The sequence below is a fragment of the Dermacentor albipictus genome, chromosome 1, assembly GCF_038994185.2.
Source record: "Dermacentor albipictus isolate Rhodes 1998 colony chromosome 1, USDA_Dalb.pri_finalv2, whole genome shotgun sequence".
Classification (NCBI taxonomy): Eukaryota; Metazoa; Arthropoda; class Arachnida; order Ixodida; family Ixodidae; genus Dermacentor; species Dermacentor albipictus.
In genome coordinates this window covers 337,542,333-337,564,213 of record NC_091821.1, presented here as the reverse complement: position 1 = coordinate 337,564,213, position 21,881 = coordinate 337,542,333, and the positions used below count along the sequence as shown (strand labels likewise).

The 21,881-nt window shown below is 46.1% G+C and overlaps 1 protein-coding gene across 3 annotated transcripts in view; it reads right to left on the bottom strand.

Annotated features, from left to right (window-relative positions):
* Positions 1-21,881, bottom strand: part of LOC135898607 (choline/ethanolamine transporter flvcr2b-like) — an 88,241-nt gene that overhangs the window by 38,527 nt on the left and 27,833 nt on the right. The window contains exons 1-2 of one of the 3 annotated variants that reach the window (XM_065427847.1): positions 10,561-10,650; positions 758-823 (exon numbers count right to left, since the gene is read on the bottom strand). In XM_065427847.1, the coding sequence (XP_065283919.1) occupies positions 758-788 (31 nt within the window). In that variant the 5' untranslated portion in view covers positions 789-823; positions 10,561-10,650. Of the gene's footprint in view, positions 1-757; positions 824-10,094; positions 10,424-10,560; positions 10,651-21,881 lie in introns of those variants that run through there. The other 2 variants (XM_065427690.1, XM_065427774.1) reach the window with 2 other exon arrangements.

The window sequence follows — 21,881 nt, the reverse complement described above, 5'->3', positions numbered from 1 at the left end:
TAAAGCGGAAAACCTGACTGTACACCACTCCGAAATATGCCACTAATTCGCGACTAGGGCTTTTGCAAAACCCTCCTAAACATCGTAACGATTTCGCGTAACCCATTAACTCAAATATCACATTTGTCCACTTCAGATACTCTAACAGATGCACTTTACAGAACTGGACATCTGTTTTCGGTGCAGAGTTAGGGGCTTGTAAACCCTGTCCTTCAAGTTCCTTTAAACAACAATTTTAGGCAACCTTTTCGTACAAAAAATTTGAGATCCTAACCAGAACTTCTACTCTCAACGGTCGAGGGAATTCAGCTTTCTCACTCAAATGCAAAATTTAATTCAAATCGGTTTAGCGGTTGGCTATAACGCGAACGTTTCTGCATTCCGTATGCATTTGAATGTGCAAATTGGATTTCGCCCAGAGCTAAAGCCTCCTCTTAAAGAAATACCCCATCCCAACTATAATAACAAGTCTCTCAAATAAAAACTCACGCAGTGCTAATAACTTTTCAGACAACCATCCTACGCTAAGTTTTAAAGCAATTCAATTTTCCTTTTCTTGCCAGCTTCCCTTTCTTGCCACAATGTGCCGGCCCTCCTCCTTTGCCTGGTTGACAAGAACACTACATAACCATCGCTTCACTGCAGAGAACTTGGCGAGTACTACAGAAGCTGCTCCGGTAACGCTCTTTAGCGAAGCAGCCTCTCAACAACGAAGACGATGAAACCGCGCTGTTGGCGAAATGCTCCGCAAACTCACCGTGCGCTTTCAGCTGGCCGTTCTTCTCCATGTCGCTGCGAGGCACCGCCTTGGCTCCGGTGGCACCTGCGGCACAGCGAGTATGAGACGCGCGCGCCCGCCGCTTAGTATGTATGTAAATAACGAACACGCGGTGCATGCGCGCCTTGTCACGTGCTGTCTGCTGAATGGAGCGTGTCGACAGCCCCGCGCGCGAAACGGCGAAAGAAGCCTCGCAGCAGTCTCTCGCAGCCGCGATTTAATGTCGCTCTTGTCTACACTAGCACGTACGCGTTGAGAAAACGGGCTCTGCCGGGGTGTGGCGGAACCTCACCGCTAAACGACGCTGTATACGGCGCACGCAGACGCTGCAAGTTGAACTATTTAGCGCTGGGTATAGTTGAGACTTTTAGCGTGTCCGCTATTCCGGAAAACGGGTTTGATTTGGGTGGATTACCGGATGGTTGGTGGCGCAAAAGCGAGCGGCCGGAGCGGTGCAGCCGCCTGGTGTAGTAGAGCTCAATCAGACAAACACAGAGCTAAAATTGCAGCAACCTACTTTATTTTGCTTCGCTGGTGGTGAAAATTTTCGGCAGCAGCGTAATTGTGTCCACAATTACGCCGCTGTCGAAAACTTACACCCCAGCTAAGAAGAATATAGTAATTGGCTCTATGTTTAGGTGGTTGAGCTTTGCACCACCAGCTGGCGCCACCGATCAGGCCGCTCACGTTTACGTCCCCGACCATCCGGTAATCCGCCCGAACCACTCGGTTTGCCGGAATAGCGGACACGCTAAAGTCTCTATTATGACATGTAGCGTTTCCATAATTACAAGGACACAACGCAATTACAGCTTTGCTGTGGAACTGGCGTCAATTTTGTCTCATTTATTCCAACTTCGTCCTCCTTATTTTTCTCTCCTAGTCTCTAGACTCTTGCGCTTCACCATAAAACAAGGAACATGAAGGCTGAACACCAGAACGCACAACGTATCTTTTCTTTTTCCGCGGATTTGATACCTCGAAATTCCGGTTTAAGCGATGCGAATATCACGAAAGCGCATATGCGGGATAACGTCTTGGCACGCTGGAGTAGTTTCCAGTTGTAGATAGCACAGAAACGCTAGCGCTAAGTAATTAATTACACATCAACTAATTAATGCTCACTATTACTTTTCTTGGTTACGTGAGAATGTACTCTCCATGGCCAGAAATACTACTGACAGGTTCTGTGAATTTTATTTGATGAGGAATGGTCTTTGGGCTTTGTGGTATTCACATAAAGAAACGTAAACATACGCGCATTTTAAGAACACCGTGTTTCCCCGATTTACAACATCAGCAACACATGTTTAAGAAACCACGTGTTTTCACACACATTCACGTTACATCTAACCTCTCTTGGGTGGTCCACATCTAGTATATAATCAGCAATGCTAATCGAATCTCGGGATACCTCCTCCATCGTGATTTCCCGCAACGACGTTCACAAATAAAATTACCAATGTTCAAGCTACAGCGTGGGTCCAATCAGTGATAGTTTAATGGGCCCTATAGAAATAGTTCAGAATAACTCTGTTCGTTTTATTCTTACGACACAACTGCGAGTACATCTGCCATGAAATCAAGCATAACCTATCGTCCTTAGCATACCGCCGTAAGTTATTTCGTTTCAGCACTTTTCGCACAACGTGTCATCGTCATATTAACCTCCGCACTAAGTTTATATCGCCTCCGCAACATGCCTCATTTCGCTTGGTTCATGGAAATAAAGTTAGCATTTATTTATGCAAAACTTATGTTTTCTTTCTTCCTTTTTTTCAGCCATTCTTACCACGGAAACCAGAATAGTGGAATCACTGCCCTACAGAAATAACCATCAATGACTAATCACCTGTTAACGAACGCCAAGGCAAAAAACTGTTTAAATGGAATGTTTATTGTTTAGTGTTCATTTTTGCTGCTTCATATTTTTCTCGATAGCTTTTCTTTTTTTTCGATTGGCTTTGCTCTCTATAGTGCGTACTGGTTCTAAGGGCACGTTAAAGCAATAGTGTGTGTGTGTGTGTGTGTGTGTGTGTGTGTGTGTGTGTGTGTGTGTGTGTGTGTGTGTGTGTGTGTGTGTGTGTGTGTGTGTGTGTGTGTGTGTGTGTGCGTGCGTGCGTGCGTGCGTGCGTGCGTGCGTGCGTGCGTGCGTGCGTGCGTGCGTGCGTGTGTGTGTGTGTGTGCGTGTGTGTGTGCGTGTGCGTGTGTGTGTGCTTGTTTCTTTTTTTTCTGTAATCTCCCTCTCTTTCTGTGTATGTGCATTTTTCTTTATCTTTCTGTCTCCCCTTCTCCCTTTCCCAGTGCAAGGTAGAAAATTGGATATCTATCTCCCGGTTAACCTTCCTGCCTTTCGTATTTCATTTATCTCTCTCTCTTTAAATCAATAAAAATTAATCTCGTTTAAATGTAAGCGCGTACGGTGCAGGTGACTTCTCCAATTTTCATTGTCTTGAGCTTACTTTAATGACGAAGAAGACACGTCAGAGTCTGAAATAACTATGCACATGTCGCTGTAGTAGGATCTTGATCTTTTTTTAAAAAAAAAAGGAAAAGCTTGCACAGTTTGAGAAATGCAGACGGTCAGAAGGCTCGGTGCGGGAAATGTTCGTCGTTAAAATGAGGACAGACAATGAGTCGTGCAAATCCTGTCAGAAGAGGAAGACACCTGTTCAATTGCGAAACATGCATTAGCAACCGGATTAAGTACACCCTGAGCAAAAGATTCAAATACGAACACGCCAGACGGTTTTCAACAGTTCGGCTTTCGACACTTTGGCGCAGAAGCGGATTCGGCTATATATGCGCCATGAGCAAGTTTACAGGCGAAGGAAATTCGCCGAATGTGAGATATGCTGTCTAAGGATTTTGTGTTACAGTTCCGGTAAAACATCGACACATTGCATGTAATGAACGAAAATAAAGGATACCGGGGGGGGGGGGGCAATTTTTGTTAGTCGCCTCCATATGAAGCCAACAAACGATGAAGCCAAGGAAAGCATAAGGGAAGTCACTTGTTGACTTCAACTGAAGTGTATAAATTGTAATGGAAACGAAAACGAAAGTGGACGAGAAAAAAAAAGAAGTACGAAAGACGAATGCCGCCGGCGGGAGCCGAAACCACAACCTCGGTATATTAGAAGAACACAGGCTCCGTATTACGCGCGTGGTGCTCTTACCAAATGATATGATCTACGGCGACACCTGTTACTACGTTTATGCACGTGTCGAAAATCCGACCCTGAAGGTGTTAGTCAGCGCCAATCATGGTCATTTAGGTGCTTGCATTTTTTTTTATAGATGCAGCAAATTTTTAAGAGTTTCCTGTGTGAAAGCATGTACCGAGGAGCTTGAGTTGCTTGTGTAAAAACTAACAGCCGAGTACTAAGAAGTACACGGTTGTATGTATGCACGTTTCGCAATTGAACAGGTGACTTACTCTTCTCAGAGGATTTACATGATTCACTGACTGTCCCCATTTAACGACGAAAAGTTCCCGCACCGCAAGCTCCGTACTAAGAAGTATTCGGCATTTGTAAAATGCGACGAAGAGTTTCGACTTTTAGTCTTCCTATTTTGGGTAGGAAACCAAAACTGCTAAATCTGTAAGCGCTCTCGATGTGAAAATGGAACTTTCTAATTGTCTGCTTGTCCCTATTTTTAACACAAACAATCGTTTATAAGATCATCACCGATAGAATCACGAATGATTTGCTTTCCGCATATCATGCTTCATTCGCAATGCCTGATACGCTTTTTTTTTCAGCGAATTAAATAATATACTATAATCTAAAATATCATCACCAGCCGGTGTCGATGACATTGCTTCATAGCTCCTAAACGATACAAAGCATGTTCCTGCTGAACATTTAACCTTGCTATTACCGCACTCGTTGCCCCCAGGAAGCCTGCCACAGACACAGAAAGTGGGGAAGGTCTTCTCAGTCTAAAAGTCAAGTAACAAAGATGCACCAGTGAACTCCGGCCGAGTAGCGCCCCCTGTAAAACCATGGATCATGTCATATACTCACAGATCATGAACGTTGTACAGCAACTACTTCTTCCATTAATCCCAGCACGAATTTCGAAAGGCATTTTCTAGTGAAAACCTAACAGTCATATTTCTTCATGACATCGATTTAAAGTTCGATAAGAACATACATACAGATCGACGTGCTCTTCTTTGACGGCGCAACATTGATAAAGTTGCCCATAAACACTTAATTCTCACATTTTACCAGTCGAACTGGCGCGTTGACGTTATAACATGAGTAAGACAATTCCTCAGTAATCACTCGCAGCCTGCGTATGTTAATTCCAACCCGCTTCTTGTAACCTCAGGTTTCCCACAAGGTTTCAAACTATGCCCTCTTGATTTCTTAATACATATTAATGACCCACCTCTGCATGTGTCCTGTAAAATTCATACGTTTGCTGATGACTAGGTTATCACTATCGGCCAGTTTCTCACGTTAATGACCAGATCTCGTTACAGGATCTCGTTACAGAACTGGTGTAACCGTTGACTAACGGTTATAGCCCCAACAAATGCCAAGCGATGTCAATTTCACGCCGTCATAAGACCCTCGTCTTTTCCAACATACTCGCTGGCATGCCCATGGGAGCCGTTAACTGCTACAAGTACCAGACACGACAGTTTCTTCGGACCTTGACTATTGTCCCCATGTGACTAGCACCATCTCATCCACACTCGGAGCTTTGGTGTTTTCGAAACGCCAGTTGCGTAACGTCCCTCGTCACGAGAAGTTCTCGACTTAGAAGTCAATACCGCGCCCAAAGTCGAGTACTCGGCAGCCATCTGGAACCGTTGACACACATACTTCATAAACGCTATTGAATCGGTACAAAATCGAGCCGCTAGGTTTATCCACTCATCGCACTGATACGATGTCTACGAGTCGTCACTAAAGGTAAAATCCAACTTGCGAACTGTTTCACGTTGCAGTCGTATTGCAAGCCTGTCGGTAATTTCATGTTTTTCTCATGCCTCACCCGTTGCCGTCAGTAGCCGCCGTTCGCGCCGCTTAAATTCAAGCCCGAGAGGCTTTGCAGCTGCTGAAGAGTCGCAAGGAGTAAAAGCATGGGACGACTCTCGTACACAGTGGCCTGTCGCGAAAAAAACTGCGGCCCCCTCCGACCGCTCCAATTTGCGTCATGAAGACAGGCGGGCACATACGTGCGCCTCTGTTTTGCCGTTGCGTCTACGCCACGTTCGCCGCCGCATACGGTGGACATCAAAATTGCACGACAGCCGCTGCGTCAGTGGAGTAACGAACGTCTCGTTATCTGAACGGCCGGATCACGGCAGTGTAGCTTTTGCTGATGAACCCAATTACATGGAGTAGTGCAGAGCACTGACCACTTCGCCATTACGTGCAATGCATATGGCTATAACACAAATGCGTCTGCTCTTTTACGTGTACAGAGCATGCTTGGTGAGTCGGCGTATTGTCAGGATTGGGGGCTCAATCCCATCGCTCGTGATCCGTTGTCAAGATTGGAGTCGGGCATGAATTAGAAGGTAGCTGGCCCATGCCGACGTCCAACTTATCCACACTGAGGACGTTGATGAAGGGAAGGACTGCTTCTCATAGAGAACGAGGAATATGGGTTTATTTACAGTATTTATATCAGTCTAAGATGACTGTTTGAGAAAGTACATCAGTCTAACATGACTGCTTGAGAGAGAGTCTCAGTCCAACATGACTGCTTAAGAGAAGTGTGTCGAGCATCCGCACAACAGCAGTTTTTAAACACTCGGTCCTCCCGCGATACAAGGCGGCGCGAACATTCGTTTGGTGATCGCAAACTAGCCGCCTCTCCGCAGGACGGTCTACACGCACAAAAGCACACACGTTCGAAGGTCCGGAACCGACGTCAGAGGGGCCATGTAGGACCCGGAGCCGTTCCGGGTAGCGCGTTGGGGAGTTTGGGAACAATAGTTGGCCCGCCGAACTCATTCCGTCACAAAGTCGATTTAGTCACGCTGTGGCTATGTTGGCGGCGACGCTCCCGGTATGTTGCCGTCATAGTCGTAAGTGGGTGGCAATCTTGCACTGCAGCTGGCCATTCTTAACACCGCCGGGATGTTGCTGTCATAGTCGTAAGTGGGTGGCAATCTTGCACTGCAGCTGGCCATTCTTAACACCGCCGGGATGTTGCCGTCATAGTCGTAAGTGGGTGGCAATCTTGCACTGCAGCTAGCCATTCTGAACAATATACATTAAAAAGCTCGCGCTGAGGCAGTTGGAAGAAAGCAAAATTAGTGAAGCGAAGAAAAAGACAAAGCGTAAAGGTCACGAATAGAGAAAATTCAATTTCCACATATATGCCGCCCGCGGTGAAATTATTTGCCCTTGAAACAGCTGGAGGATGTCTACCGTTCGACATGCTTACCTCAACCGCTGTTCGCTTTGCAGATGCCGCAAGCTAGTGCACCAGAGCAAAAGAAAACAAAACACTAACCAAAGGAGGATCATGGCGCATGCTATCATCCTCGGCAACCTACATTTTTAGCATAAAACGCACGCTTAACGACACTGTCCCTTTTGTTAGCAGGCGTTGTTACACCAATCAACACTAAAGGCATCACTATACAAAGCGGCGCGATTAAGCATGAGGAACAACCGTGACGTATACGTCACAAGTTACCTTTAACTATATAAAGGCGCAGTACAGGCGATTAGGCGCCATAAAATAGCGGAATCAAGGGCAAGGATACCCGCTTAAAGAGCTTCAGGAGCCCCTCGAGTCGCTCCTTATTGCGCGCCTTGAAAGTTGTGAGCACGCGCGAACAGGTGCAGAACAATGGACACTCTGAAGCGTCTTCCTCCTGTTCCTTCACGCTTGCTACACTCCAAGAAGCACGTGTGCCAACGTACAAGTGTAAACTGCGCTATTGCGAATGTAGTTACTACAAGAGTCATTTTGGAGAGTTATATAATGTTAGGCAAAGGACTTGCCTGAATGATGTTATATGCGACTAAGGCAAGTTCAACTGGTCGAGCGTTTGGCTAAAAGCTGAGGCTTCGCGTGTTCGGCCAGTGTTGATTACTCCGCGACGCCATTTTCCCGTGACCCGTTTGTGTAATTTGGTCCTAACAGAGGCAACTTAAGTCATTAAGATCGTTTCTCGCAAATGAGTACACTTGGTGGTTTCGAGAGAGCAGATGTGTCTTCAATATTGCACCGCTTTCTCTTTCACAGAACACCGTCAGCAGTGTCAGGCGTTCGAACAGCAAAAAAATTAGGCCTGGATTTTTTTAAAAAGGTTTTCAAGAATTCGCAAGTTTGAAAAAAAGAAAGAAGCCCAAAGTTTACAAATTAATGGCTCTGCATCAAGAACAGACATCGCCGTTCTGTAAACGGCATCCATTAGATCATTGAAAGCGGACAAATTTGACATACAATTTTATATCTTACGGGAACTTGTTACGTTGTATACGTTTTATCGGGGGTTCCGCAAAAGCTGTATTTTCATGTTACTAAATTTTTTGAAATTCATGTGTAACACATCAATTTTGTCCGCTTTAGATGTACTATCAGATGGAATTCACATAATTGTGATATCATTTTTCATTGCTGAGTTACAGAGTTTTAAACTTGATAGTCTTGCTTTCTGAAAATTTTCGATTTTCTCCACTGTTTAATAAATAATTTACGACCTAAATCAAAAATTCGAAACTAACAGTCGCTAGAGCAACAAACCCCGCCAAATTTGGTGCAGTGTTTTGCCGAGAAAAAACGTATTCAGACAGGAGCACCCGTCCCGCGTCGACCGTCTTTTCGCAAAAATCATTCCGAACCACGCACATCCTATACGGTACTAAAGTTGTTCTTCAGTCACTAAAGTTGCTCATACATTATTTTACCTTCTTTACAATGTTATTCCTCGGAATTTCGAGAATGGCAGCCTACAAACAAAGGTCATGAAGCAAAGCACCGATAGCGCATGCCTTTTATGTTAAATCTTCTCAGACTTAAATATCGATAGTGCGAAACAGTAACAGAAGATCGCCCACGTGAGAGGCCGCGTTTCTACCAGAAATTCCGCCTTTGTGCATAAATTTCGCCGCTAGCGTTTCGCGCTAAACCATTACGGTTACATAAGCTGCTATTCCCCGGAAGCGTGAGAAGCAGTCAACGATCTTTGAATGCTATCGCGTTCCACTCTTAAAGGCGAAGCTTAAGCGTCCTACAAATTTTGTGACGTGTCCATATAATGCTTGGACTGGCGACGTTGCGCCGTATATCGTTTCTGGTCAGGAAAGGCTACCAGAGCAACATCTGGCTCACGGACATTGCGATGAAACAGTGATCGCTGTCCCAAGCCGACGCATAACAAATGGTTTCCAGCAGGTGCGCCTCTCGATTACTTTTTTTTTATTCCTTCGTTTCTTTTTGTTCGTTTAGTTTTTAATGAAGACGCTTGATCACTCGTTCCTTCCATTTCCTTCCTTCCATTTTTACAGCGATCGTCAGAACGCGCCTCTGCCGGCACCAGCTGTAGGACATATGTGCGCGGCAACCCTGAAATGAATGCACTGTCATCACGCAGAAAAGTCGAGAGCACACCACAAAAGCAGCACGTCGTACAAGGTTAGTTGATCGATACGCGCTTACAGAAACATACGGAGATAAAAAACGCACACTATACACAAAATTCACGACACGTGAATGCCACTTCCAAGGAAACGTATATATAACGAAGTTTCGGCAAGCATTCGCAATCGTATGACGTGTAGTCGAAGAGACTCCTCCGTGCATACTCACATACGTTGGTGAAAGTCAGCAAACGGACTTACTCAACTAACCCAAGTTCGAGCGCGGCCAGCAACAGTAGCTGATTAGCGCGGGCGCCAATCCGAACCGCGAAACACGGGACAAAATGAATCCGAAGTCTCTCACAGTCGAAGTCTCTACGACGTCCGCGTGTTTCTTTTGGACTTTGTTAAATCGAACAATCTGGCTTGATTCGATTCGTCTTCAGCTACGTAAGTGTATGCACGCATATATCCAGAGGAACGCGACGAATCACGGTATAGCATAAAAAGGGAAACAGCTTCGAAAGAAAACCCTGCTCCCCGTGTGCAAGGTGTACGTATCAGATAAGATAAGCTCGCTCCCCCGCTGGTATTTGTCTGCTGTTTGTTCTCAATCAACACGCCTTCGGCGGACACGTTATGGAGGGACGTTAGCCGTTCCTGAGCGGCAAATGTATACACACGTGACTGCTTTTGTACAGGTGCAGCAGCGCTCGCAGGTGAGCGAAAAGAATTTGAAACCGTGTATTCACCTGTTCCGTAGGCGAGACAGAGCAGCGGCCACAGGAAGTTCCAGACAAACGCACGCAGCGAGCTGGGCAGGCCGAGCGGCGGAAGTGCAGCGCCGCCAGTTCTGGACACCAGCTGACCACTGCCAGCGCCATTACTACCCGCGCCTCCACCACCTGCAGCACCTCCACTACCACCACCACTGCCCCTACAGAGGGCCGAACGCCAGTTCTTTCCGGAAAACATCTCGGCTGTACCTGCCACGTTCAGAACTGCATTTTAAGCAGCGCTCGATGGGCCACGTCTAAAGTGGGCGCCACGAGAGGAACGGCCAACGACCAACTGAAGCTTGCTGCAAACGAATCGCGAGACGTACAAACATGACTTCACCGCGACGTCGCAGCGTTTCGGACGAACGGCGGCTCCGCCACGCATCGGAGACCCTGCGGCCGACGTGGCACATTCCGCGGTCTCGTACCCGGTACTCACGGAAAGGCTGCACGGTTATCGCGCCGGCAGAGCGCGAGGACTGGATGCCTGGCCGTATTCCAGAGGCTCGTGCTCGCGGCCGCAGTTTTTTACGACGCCTTATATATTTGTGCACAGGCGCAATACGAGACACTGTGCCTCACATAAAGCATCGGTGCAGTCAAGTTTCCGAGTGGGTGAATAGCGCTGCGTGGTTGGCGCGTCCGCAGTGGCACACCGTCGACGTGCATGCGCGCGACACAGTAATGTGTTTGCCGTTCGAAAACCACGGATACGGGTGCACTCGGATAAAAGTGCTAAAAAATATATTTCTGGGGTTTTACGTGCCACAACCACAATATGATTATGAGGAATGCACGCCGTAGTGGGAGGCCCCGGATTAATTTCGACCAGCTGGCGTTCTTTAACGTGCACCCTGTGCACGGTACACAGGCGTTCTCTGCATTTCGCATCGATCGAAATGCAGCCGCCACGGCAGGAATTCGATACCGCGACTTCGTACTTAGATGCGCAACGCCCAAGCCACTAAGGAACCCCGGCGGGTAAGAAACTAGCGCAGTGTCATCGAGGTGCTGTAGAAGCTTGCAGTATCGCGAGCCCTGTTAATTAAAGCGGGCGGTTCGAACTGGAATAGCCAACATTTTGAAAGATTGCGCAGAGGAGATAACGATGTCTTAACCCTCGACAACGCATCACTGTGTCGGCAGCGGACGTGGGTGTGCGAGAAATAATTATTTACAAAGTATTTTTTTTTCGGTTTATTACTTTACATCGGTTGTTACAATTGGAAATTGAAGCCGGTCAGGGCTTGAGGCCCGGATCCACTCGGGAATTTCGAAACCACATGTAACGCTAGTTTCGAGATATATCCGCCCTCTAAAGCTTGACTCGCCTTCGCTGAAATACTCTCTAAAATGGAATTAAATATCCATTAGAGTACGGAGCTTTTCGCGGATTCGCAGTCCACGATCCCAAGATTATTAGCCGTTAATTCGAGGCATACGTTTACTGTAATTGAACAAATAAGACGAGCCATCTCGCGCCGAATCGACCAAGCGATCGAAAGCGCGTGCTCACGTATACGGAGCAAACATGAAAACGAAATTCTCCTTGGGTCTCGCATGCAAGTCGGCAACCTTCAGTTCAGCAAACCCGAACCGTGGCGTATACCCTGTTCTCGAAACGGACGCGAAACGAATTCAATTTCAGGGGGCTTTGAAATGTCCACCCTTGTATGCGGCAACGCTTCCACTTCAGCCCGGCTTTAGAACAAAAGCGGCCATTGCGGGCTCTGAGATGAATCGTTCCAACCGCTGTCACAGCCGTTGTTTAAAGTGTAAAGGCCGACTTTCATTCAATGGTTTGATTGCCATCCTGTTTCTCCCTACCCCCGCCTTCCGAAGAGAAAACTAAATGTGTGTATCTGATGCGTCTTTCTGGCATCTATCGCCAAGAAAAACACGCTCTTGGAGGAAAGATCCCGCGCTCTTTCTGTGGCAACCCACAAGAAAAGGAGAGAGAAGGATAAATAAAAGCAAAGGAGTCAATGCGCAGGAACCACTGCCACGCGGAATCTGGATATGTATATTGCATTCGACACCAATGAGGATGACCGTTTTACAAATGATTATCATGATGCACTGCTCGCGAATGTTGACACACAGCGTTTTATGTGCTAAACCCATGGGGAGGCCCGGGGGGAGGGGGGCAAATTAAGCGGCATACCTCCCTCCCCGCCCACGCCACCCCTCCTCACACACATTCTCAAAGCGCCGACAAATCAATCTACTCGGCAGTCAACATTCTGCCGCCTTTTACAGCGAAAGCTGTATGTGACTAACCTTTCGTAGTTTTTTGGGCGTCCGTCAACAGAAAAAAAAATAATCATTTGGGCCGATCCTGGTGATAGTGCAGAAACGGTCCAAGCTCATTGCAACATACCCCTGTGGGCTCGGGAACCTGTAACGCGCGCTTCGATATCTTCGGGATGGGCCCACGTATGGGGAGTGCCTAACGCATGCTTCACCTTTGCCGCGGGTCAGCTCGGCATTGTATACCTTCGGGCCAATCCGTGGCGAAGGTGAAGCACTCTGCTTTTCGTTCGAGAGCTTTGACTGTCGTCAGCTCTCGCTGCCATTCCATCTTCACAGAGTGGAATGGTAGTCAATTTTCTGACTATTTTTGGATGGCGGTAGTTATCGGCATCTCCTGGGGTTTGAAGGCGAGTTTTCTCATCGATTCGGTGGCCGCGCGATTAACTCCAGATGAGTTCAGTTGTCACCATCTATTGCAAGGGTCACGCACATCGCTGTTCCTTCGTTAGTCCAACCTTCTTTGTTTAGACTGATCCAGGGACCAGGAAAGGGATTCGGTTCGTAGTCAGCTGGTCTGTATGTTCGCGGAACGAGTTGCGGCCAGAGAAAACGCCGGTTGCACTTAACTTTTTTTTTGCTTCATTATTTCCTCGAGTGACGGCTCGCCGCGACGCTGGCAGATCCTCGGAACCATATACCCGCGATATGGGTTAGATAAGATGGAAAATAAAGTCATGCGAAACAGCGTCCATCATCAGACCCTGCAATAACCCTTAAGCCCAGAAGCAATATGACAGTCACCCGTTGCCTTGTCTGGCTTTATGACAAATATGACACTCAGTAGAACACCGAATGAATAAAAAAATGTACAGTCCAACAGTACATGAATCGCAAAGTTTTGTGCGTGGGTTCAGCACACATACGCATATATAAAGTCAGATATATTGAACAGGCAAAATACATGACACATGTAATACACTGCAACTACAGAACATAATTATAGATATTGCGTAAAAATTGCGATCACCACATAAATCAATTATGAACCCAGAATAACATTTATGTTACTCATTCAGCGTATTAGGATCATCTGAAACAATATTTTCCCAAAATGTTGGTGCCCTCTTAAAACCTTTTTCATAGCAAGAAGGGCTCTTTTCTGAAGACCCGCAGTTGGCCATGGGCCAAGTATCTTTTTTAGGGTGAATGGTCTTCTGTCTAATTGCAACAAATTTGCTTGCAGTACCCATTTTTGTGGATCGTATTTCGTGCACTGGAGTAGGAGATGACGCACATCTTCGTCTGGATGGCCACAAGAACACTGCGGACTAGAGACACGTTTTATCCTGTACAAGAAGTGCCTCGTAAATGCAGTGCCAAGACGCAGGCGGTGTACCAATGTTTCAAATTTTCTGTTGTATCTTAGATTTTTCCGGCATTGATAGATTTATACATGGGTCTATAAAGTATAACTTCGAGTTCTTAGTTTGCTGATCAAACCAGGTAGTTTTGCTGAGACGACAGGAAATCTGTCACAGGATCAGACGGACTTCACTACGCGATAGGGGAAGATTGATTGTCTCCGCGTTATTGTGCGCCCGATTCGTAGCTGCGTCCGCTGCAGTATTATCAGAAATATTGCAGTGCCCAGGTATCCACTGAAATGCAATTACGTGGTTCATTGCGCTTGTTTTTGTAAGTTCTTTGAGTATCTCATACAATAGCAAAGTGTTCAAAGAATTTTTCTTATTGCTCTGTAGTAATGTGAGAGCGGCTTGCGAATCGCTAAAGAAAACCCATTTTTGCGAATGCTTTTCTGATGTTATGAAACGCAAAGCGTGCACACAGGATTGCAAACAGTTCTGCCACGGTGGAAGATGTCTCTCGGGATAATTTAAATGCTTGCTCTAGCGCTAAATGTGGAATGACGAATGCTGAAGTCGAGGAATTTGTATGACACGAACCATCTGTATACACGTGGATGTACTGGGAATATAATGAGTAAATTTGGAAGAGTGCCAGTTGCTGTGCGGCTACCATGAACATGTCTCTCTTAGATATAATCCCGTCGACCGATAATTCTATTTTAGGGCATGTTAACATCCAGGGAGGGTAACTAACTTTCACTTTGCATAATTCAAATCTTGGTAATAATGCTTTATGTTCTCGAACAACATCGTGAATTTTGCTTTTGTTTCTTTCGGTGAGCGCGAGGTTTAATGGATGCTTCTCGTGTTGGGTTAAGATGCGATAAATATGTCGGCATGTTTCAACCGTTCGTATCACTGGAAATGGTGGGTGACGAGCTTCAGCAATTAAAGAACTCGAGGTAGCCTGCGGAACCCCAAGACACACTCGCAGCCCTCTTGCCAGTAAACATTGAAGACGTTCCTCAGAAGTTTGCGATAAACCTTGGAGAATAGGTGCCGAGTAAGCAATTTTTTTTGTTTTATGAGTGCGCTATGAACTTGTAATAGTGAAGAGACTGATCCCCCCCACGTTGTGCCAGCGAGTGGCCAAAGTACGTTTTTACAACAATGGTCTGCTTTTCAATTGCGCGGATGTGTGAAGCTCATGTCAGCTGGCGGTCAAGAATAACTCCAAGAAATTTATGCTCTTTCACGAACATCAAAGTTTGCCCATTAAGCGTAAGTTGGAAATTATTCAGCTGTCGTCTAGTGAAAGGAAGTACGGCTGTCTTTGCGTATGAAAGACTCATGCCTCTTTCTTTTAAAAAGGTGTCGGTACTATCAAGACCCTGTTGCAGCGTTGTTTGAATATCTTGTATACGAGATCCAGATGCCCATATGCAGATGTCTTCTGCGTACAAAGAATACTGTACACAAGACGGGAGTTTTTGTGGTAAGGCTGCCATGACACAGTTGAATAAAAACAGATTGAGAACACTGCCCTGCGGAACTCCTGCATGATGCTGTGATAATTACTCTCCTTCATCTGTTTCCACAAATATTTTTCTTTCGTTCAAGAAATTTGATACCCATCACAGTTTTATTGTGTAGGCCACGCTCTAACATACCAGGATGGGCGTGTATGTGACTTACAGTGTCGAATGCTCTTCGAATGTCTAAGGATACTGCTACTATCACATTTCCACAGATTCGTTCATGTTCGACGCATGTGGCAATGTCTAATACTGCATCCATTGTACACCGATTTTGTCGAAAACCGGTCATGTAGTAGGAAAACACATTTGTATGTTTACACCACCATTGCAGTCGACTGTCTACCATCTTCACAAGTTTGGGAAAAAGCTTGTGAGACTGAAGGGTCGGTAGGAGTCAAGACAAAGGGGAGTCTCTCCTGGTTTCAGTTCTGGCATTACCCGAGCTCATTTCCATGAATCTGGAAGAGTCTCTCTTATCCAGATATCATTAAATATCTCCAAAAGAGCCATTCTTCCTGCTGGACCAAGGTTCTTTAACATCACGTACGTAACACCATCTGGGCCTGCGGTTGTCCTTGTACGGCATGACGAAAGAGCACATTTCAATTCATTTAAACTAAACTCACAGTCAAGTTGAGGATGTTGTGACATAAAGCACGCACGTTCTGCTAGTGTCGTCGAACTTGTAAATTTTAGGCAAGTAAACGGAATTCCTGGTCTGGATATAAGTTGACAGAATTTGTCAGCAACAGATGTTTCCTGAGTGCTTTGAGCTATATGGTAAGAGCTCGGAAGGGATGGCTCTGGGTAACTGGACCACTAAACGATCGGACAAATGACCATATTCTGGAAAGTGGAGTAAACGGAGACAGCGAAGCGCAGTATTCTCGCCATCTTCTCGTACCTAATTTTTGTAAGCGTCTGCGCGAAGTTGACTGAACTTTCTGTGCCATCTTGTAGTCCTCAAGTTTTCCACTGCGGCGGTAAGCACGTTCTGCGTGTATTCTAATTGCTCTTAGACATTCATATTCCCCGTCAACTGCAGCGTATTCGTTTGGAACAATGACATGCTTTGTGCAGATCTTGTAGGACTCACACAATATATTTGCAAAACTTTGAAAGTTCGTGTTTTCGCCCAATGAGTTGCTTAAATAGTAATGAAAACTTTGCAAATTAGTACATTTTGAGTAGCGCCGGGTCCCGGCCTTCACTCCGTATGAGACGATGTTTTACTAGGATCAGAATATGATCACTACCCTACGTTTCTATGTGCGTTGACCATTCAACGCCATCAAGAAGGCCTTGTGAGCATATACAGCTTGAGTAACAAAACTCCCGCAAGAACGTTGGAGAGCTGTCATTTAACATGATCAGATTACTTTTTTCTGCAGCAGACTCTATAATGCTTCCGCGGGAATCATATTCCCTGCCCCAGATGACATTATGTGCGTTGAAGTCCCCACAAACCAGCACATGTGAGTTTGCGATACCAAACACATTCACCAAGCTGTCTATTGATATTTTGCTAGAACATTGTAGATAAACACTGATCACTGTGACGCTTGTATTTCTAAAAGACATCTTAATTGCATGCTACGAACTCAGGTATATCTAAATCACTCGACAGTATTAAGTAGGACGGCAGGTTTTTTTCTCACGCATAACATCGCTCTGCTACTTCCAGCGATGCGCGATGATTTATATATAACATAGTTTGAAAGATGAAAGTCATCTCGTACGCCTGCCTCCTGTATACATAAAACATGAAAGGTATGTTGAGCTATAGTTTGCGAAAATAAGCTGACTTATTTCGAAGGCTATTAGCATTCCACTAAAATATGAGAACATTGTTGTAACGATTATTCATTGTAAGCCTGCCGTGGAGCTGTTGGTGATTGTGGAAGCACCAACGATTCCATAGAAAGCAGTGCTTTTACCTCTGGTAGGTTGTTTGCGTGTGGAATGGCACTGAGAATTGCACGCACAGCTGTGAATAGCATGGGCAAGATCATCTGTGCCACAGGTAAAGACGCGTAATCACCAAACTACGCTGAACCTCCATGTGTGATCGAAGCAGGTCGCTGAAGAGCTGACTGAGATGGTCGCTGGGATGACTGGTGTGGTTGAGGCCAATGCTGACGTAGTCGCTCAGATGTTAGATGAGGTTGCTGTGCCAATGGCAGAGGGCGTTGCTGAGAAGGTCGGCGAATTTCACTCGATGCCTGGGCAAGATGAGTAGCATTCGCTGAAGATGGATCGTGTCGCTCGCTGTCAGAACGTTCTCGACCTGAGTGCTTTAGAGCTGCAGAATAGTTCAAATTGACCCCTTGCTCTTTTTCTTTGTTGGGATTTGGAGGCGCGTATCTTACAGTATCAAGGTTGGGTGGGGGCGCATTACGAGGAGGCAGCCTTCCGTATTTCAACTCATGTCTATGTAACTTTGAGGCAGCTCTGCTCTGAGGGTACCCGGAGTAGGAAGCTGTGTGGTTTCCGCTACAGTTGGCACACTTTGGCTGACACACAGACTTGCACTCTGAATGGTTGTGGTCTTCTGAGCATATCTTGCAGCGACGTGGACTGCGGCAGTTCTTCGATAAATGTCCAAATCTGTGGCAGTTGTAGCATCTCAGAGCAGGGCCATGGTATTCTTCTACGGGATGACTCGTGAAACCTAAATGCACTCATTGCGACATTGGTTTTTCTTCTCTGAGATGGAGAATGACGGTTCTCCGAGGGCGTGATTCTTTCGCTCCGTCTTTTTGTATCTTTTTGGCGACTGTAGCGCGCCTGACGGAGGGCAGATGTCACGCCAAAATCCTTCAGGAAGTCAACTAGTTGTTCTTCCGTATACTCAACTGGCACATGGCGTATCTTGCCAACATTCTTAATATAAGATGCCGGAATGAATGGCTTGACTCCCAAACTAGCCACTTCACTCATCGACAGTGGATGTCTTGCAGATGAGACTGAAGTAACGTCGACAGAGAAACTATGTCTTTACGTGGCTCCTTGTTTGTCAAGTAAAGGAGAGGTATCTCACAGGCGTACCTTCAATTCAATACTTCAATTCTCTTATGCGGGTTTACACGTCTTTATGGCGAATGGTGGGCATTATTCACATTTGTAATAGTAAACGTACCTCCGCCGCAACCTCATTTGCATATAAATGTTACCTTGAGTTGGGCCGCCCAGACCCCCCCCCCCCTCCCCGAAAGAAAATCCTGGGTACGTGCCTGGTGCTACATATCATCATGATCATCATCATCACCATCATCATCATGGTTAAGCCCACTGCAGGGCAAAGGCCTCTCCCATACTTCTCCAACTACCCGGTCATGTACTAATTGTGGCCATGTTGTCCCTACAAACTTCTTAATCTCATCCGCTTACCTAACTTTCTGCCGCCCTCTGCTACGCTTCCCTTCCCTTGGAATCCATTCCGTAACTCTCAAACATATACCGCATGTTATTACGTTCTTGCTGTCTCACCTCAACTTTTCAGTGTTCCGCGGTTTAAGTGAAATCTACGGTAGAAATTTTCAATTGCGAAATTATGTGTAATTATTGTACTGTTCCATCAACCAGAGGTTCACTGCTGATCTTTTGCACTTTCTAAACGCGTTTCCACATGAACTACGCATATTTTCGTCAATTTTAGTTCTTATAGCTGTAGGTATCGCACTCTGTGAGTATTGAACACCGTGATTATTGAGTGACTGATTGATGGTTTGTGGCGCAAAGGCATCTGAGACCATAGATCGCTATGACTAATACACTGTGAGTAATGAAGAGCATGAAAAGGACCCTGAAGCAAATTTGACGATTTTGTATAAACGTACTGAGTCGTTAGGGTAGGTCCTTCTGATCACGAAGTGACACATTTAAGCGCTCCGCGTAAACCATGTAGTTAATTATAAGGTTTTAAAAATGTACATCGCTACCGATCGCAGCGGCGCCGCTCACCTGAGTTTTCAGCGGCCCCGTCACCGTTTATGTAACGGGCGCGCGTGGCGTCTGTTGGGCGAGCTACGCGATTGGCTGCCCACGTTGCGGGATCGAGAACTTTTCCAGCTTAATATGAACAAATGTTGCTCGTAATATTTTGAATGTTGGTTAGTTTGTTTATATAGGAAAGGTAACCGAAACAGAACACACAACGACACTTTACCATTCACTCAAAACACTTCCCGCACACAGTACACGTGTCGCCTGCTTGTGTTGCAACGTACTCCGTGTCGACGCGAGCAGCGAGGTCAGTGTTGGTCTCGCGGTTTCTTTTCGCGAGGACCATAAATCATCCTTGTTGCGTTGCGCAAATGGAGCGATTGGCCGCATGTCAAGCTGCGACATCGCGTCCCTCTCGAAGCCAGTTGAGGAGCGGAGTGGCTGCAGCGCATCGGACTGTCGGTATCCGATCGGCGCCATGAACTACGCGTTTGCGGCCGTCACTTCACGCTACTACCCCGATAGAGTTTTGGCATATTCGGTATTCCGGTAAATGCAAGCGGACAGGGCGTTTTGCCGGGTGGGCGGAGGCACAAACATGAGAGGTCTGCAGGGTGCAGCCACCTGGTACCGCGGAACTCAACCAGACAAACACAAAGCTAACACAGCAGTAATCAAGTGTATACTACTTTTCTACGGGTGTAAATTTTAGGCAACAGTTTAATCGTGAACAGGTCTTTTTAAATGTCTAAAATGTTTTGCACTTGGTTACACCAAAACTAGCTCTGTGTTTTAGTGGTTGAGTACTGCGCCACCAAGTTGACTGCACCGTGCAGGCCGCTCACGTTTACGCTAAGCCTCCTCATCACAGCGATAGCGTTTTAGTGTACTCTCCACTCCGAGTTGCCCCGCTAAGCCAAAGCGGAGCGGCTGGCGATTTTCACGTTTTATTAGAGTGTTTTAGTTTGGCATTTTTACGCTCCGCTCAGCAGCTAAGCGAAGCGGAAGCGCGAATGCGCATGCGCCCTCCGCTTAGCCGCAAACGGGCTAGCGGAGCGACAAACATGGTCCGCTTACAAGCTTCCTGAGCGGAGCGGGCTGCGCAGCTTGTTGGCTAGCGTTGGCGTCAGAAAGGATTGGGTTGGATGCAGAAAGCAAGCTCGCTGGCTATTACGTGGCGCTCCCCAAGACGGCGCTTTATTTTCCACTGAATAAAATGGGCCGGTAACGCATTAGAAGCACACGCCTAAATGCCTCATGGACAAATAAGTCATATAGATACGTTTTACTTTATGTAAGTGATCAATGGGTGTTCTTATTTTCTTTCGTTACCCTGAATTTGGCCAGAGGGCGCTGCATCTACGAAAGGTCCGCTACGCTACGCTAAACGTGCAACTAAAACGTGAAAATCGCCCGCCGCTCCACTGTGGCTTAGCGGGGCCACTCGGAGCAGAGCGTACCGTAAAGACGCTCAACTAAAACACTCTAGTCATGCGTTCAGCGTAGCGGAGCGGACCTTTCATAGTTGCAGCGCCCTCTGGCCAAATTCAGGGTAATCAAAGAAAATAAAAACACCTACTGATCACTTTTATACAGTTAAACTTATATATATATATATATATATATATATATATATATATATATATATATATATATATATATATATATATATATATACTTGCGCACACCACTGCTTTGAATGTAGGTCCGGTCATTAAAATATCCAAAGTCGATATTAAGTTGGTCAAGAAGGATTGTCAAAGCGTCCGAGTTCCTTATTATGTAGGGTCGACCCTACTTTAACAAGGAACTCGGACGCTTTGACAAACAGTGGTGTGTGCATTGGCTGATGCCTGGCCCCTGTCCTAAGTGACGTCTACCATGGTCATCATGACTGGCTGCTATTGAGCATGCCAGATAAACGAGGTGTCGTCAACGTGTGCCGTTTTGTAGATGATTTCTTGGTCCTTGTAGATTGCGACAACACTGCTTTCCAGCCCACATCCGATGAAGTCATGAAAACTTTTAACAATTGCTTTCATCCGCTTGTGTTCACCCATGAGATGCCTACTGACAACAGCCTACGAATTTTAGACCTCAATTTACTTCTTTCACGTGACCATGTATGCTCAATGTACGAACCAAGTAGCGGAAAACCTCTTTTATCATTTGACTCAGCCCATTTTAAGCTGTTTAAGCGATGCATCATTAATATTTGTCTTACTAATGCCCTCAGGAAATCCTGTCATCATGCCATGCAGCGCAGTGTTGCAGGTCAAGTTGATCGACTTTTGTGTGCCGGATACCCTGCTACACTACTGTCAGCTATAGCTGAAAAGCTGTTAAAGCACATAAATAAGGACAGTGAGAGAGAAGCCCAACAAAGAAATAATGAACGAAAGAGGCCGGCAGTCATACCATAATTGCATAACGTCTCTCACAGATAAAAAAAAAATTGACCGCAAGGTTAACGTGGAAGTAGTGTTTTCCGCTCCGGATACGCTACGCAGGCTCTTTACGGTCGTAAATCCGCTCCATCCGCGCACTACTGTCAGTTCGACCATGCACAAAAAGCGTTTCGGGTCTTGCGTTGTTGGCGTTGTGTATCCAATTCCACTATCATGCGGGAAAAGATACACAGGCCAAACTGGTCGCTG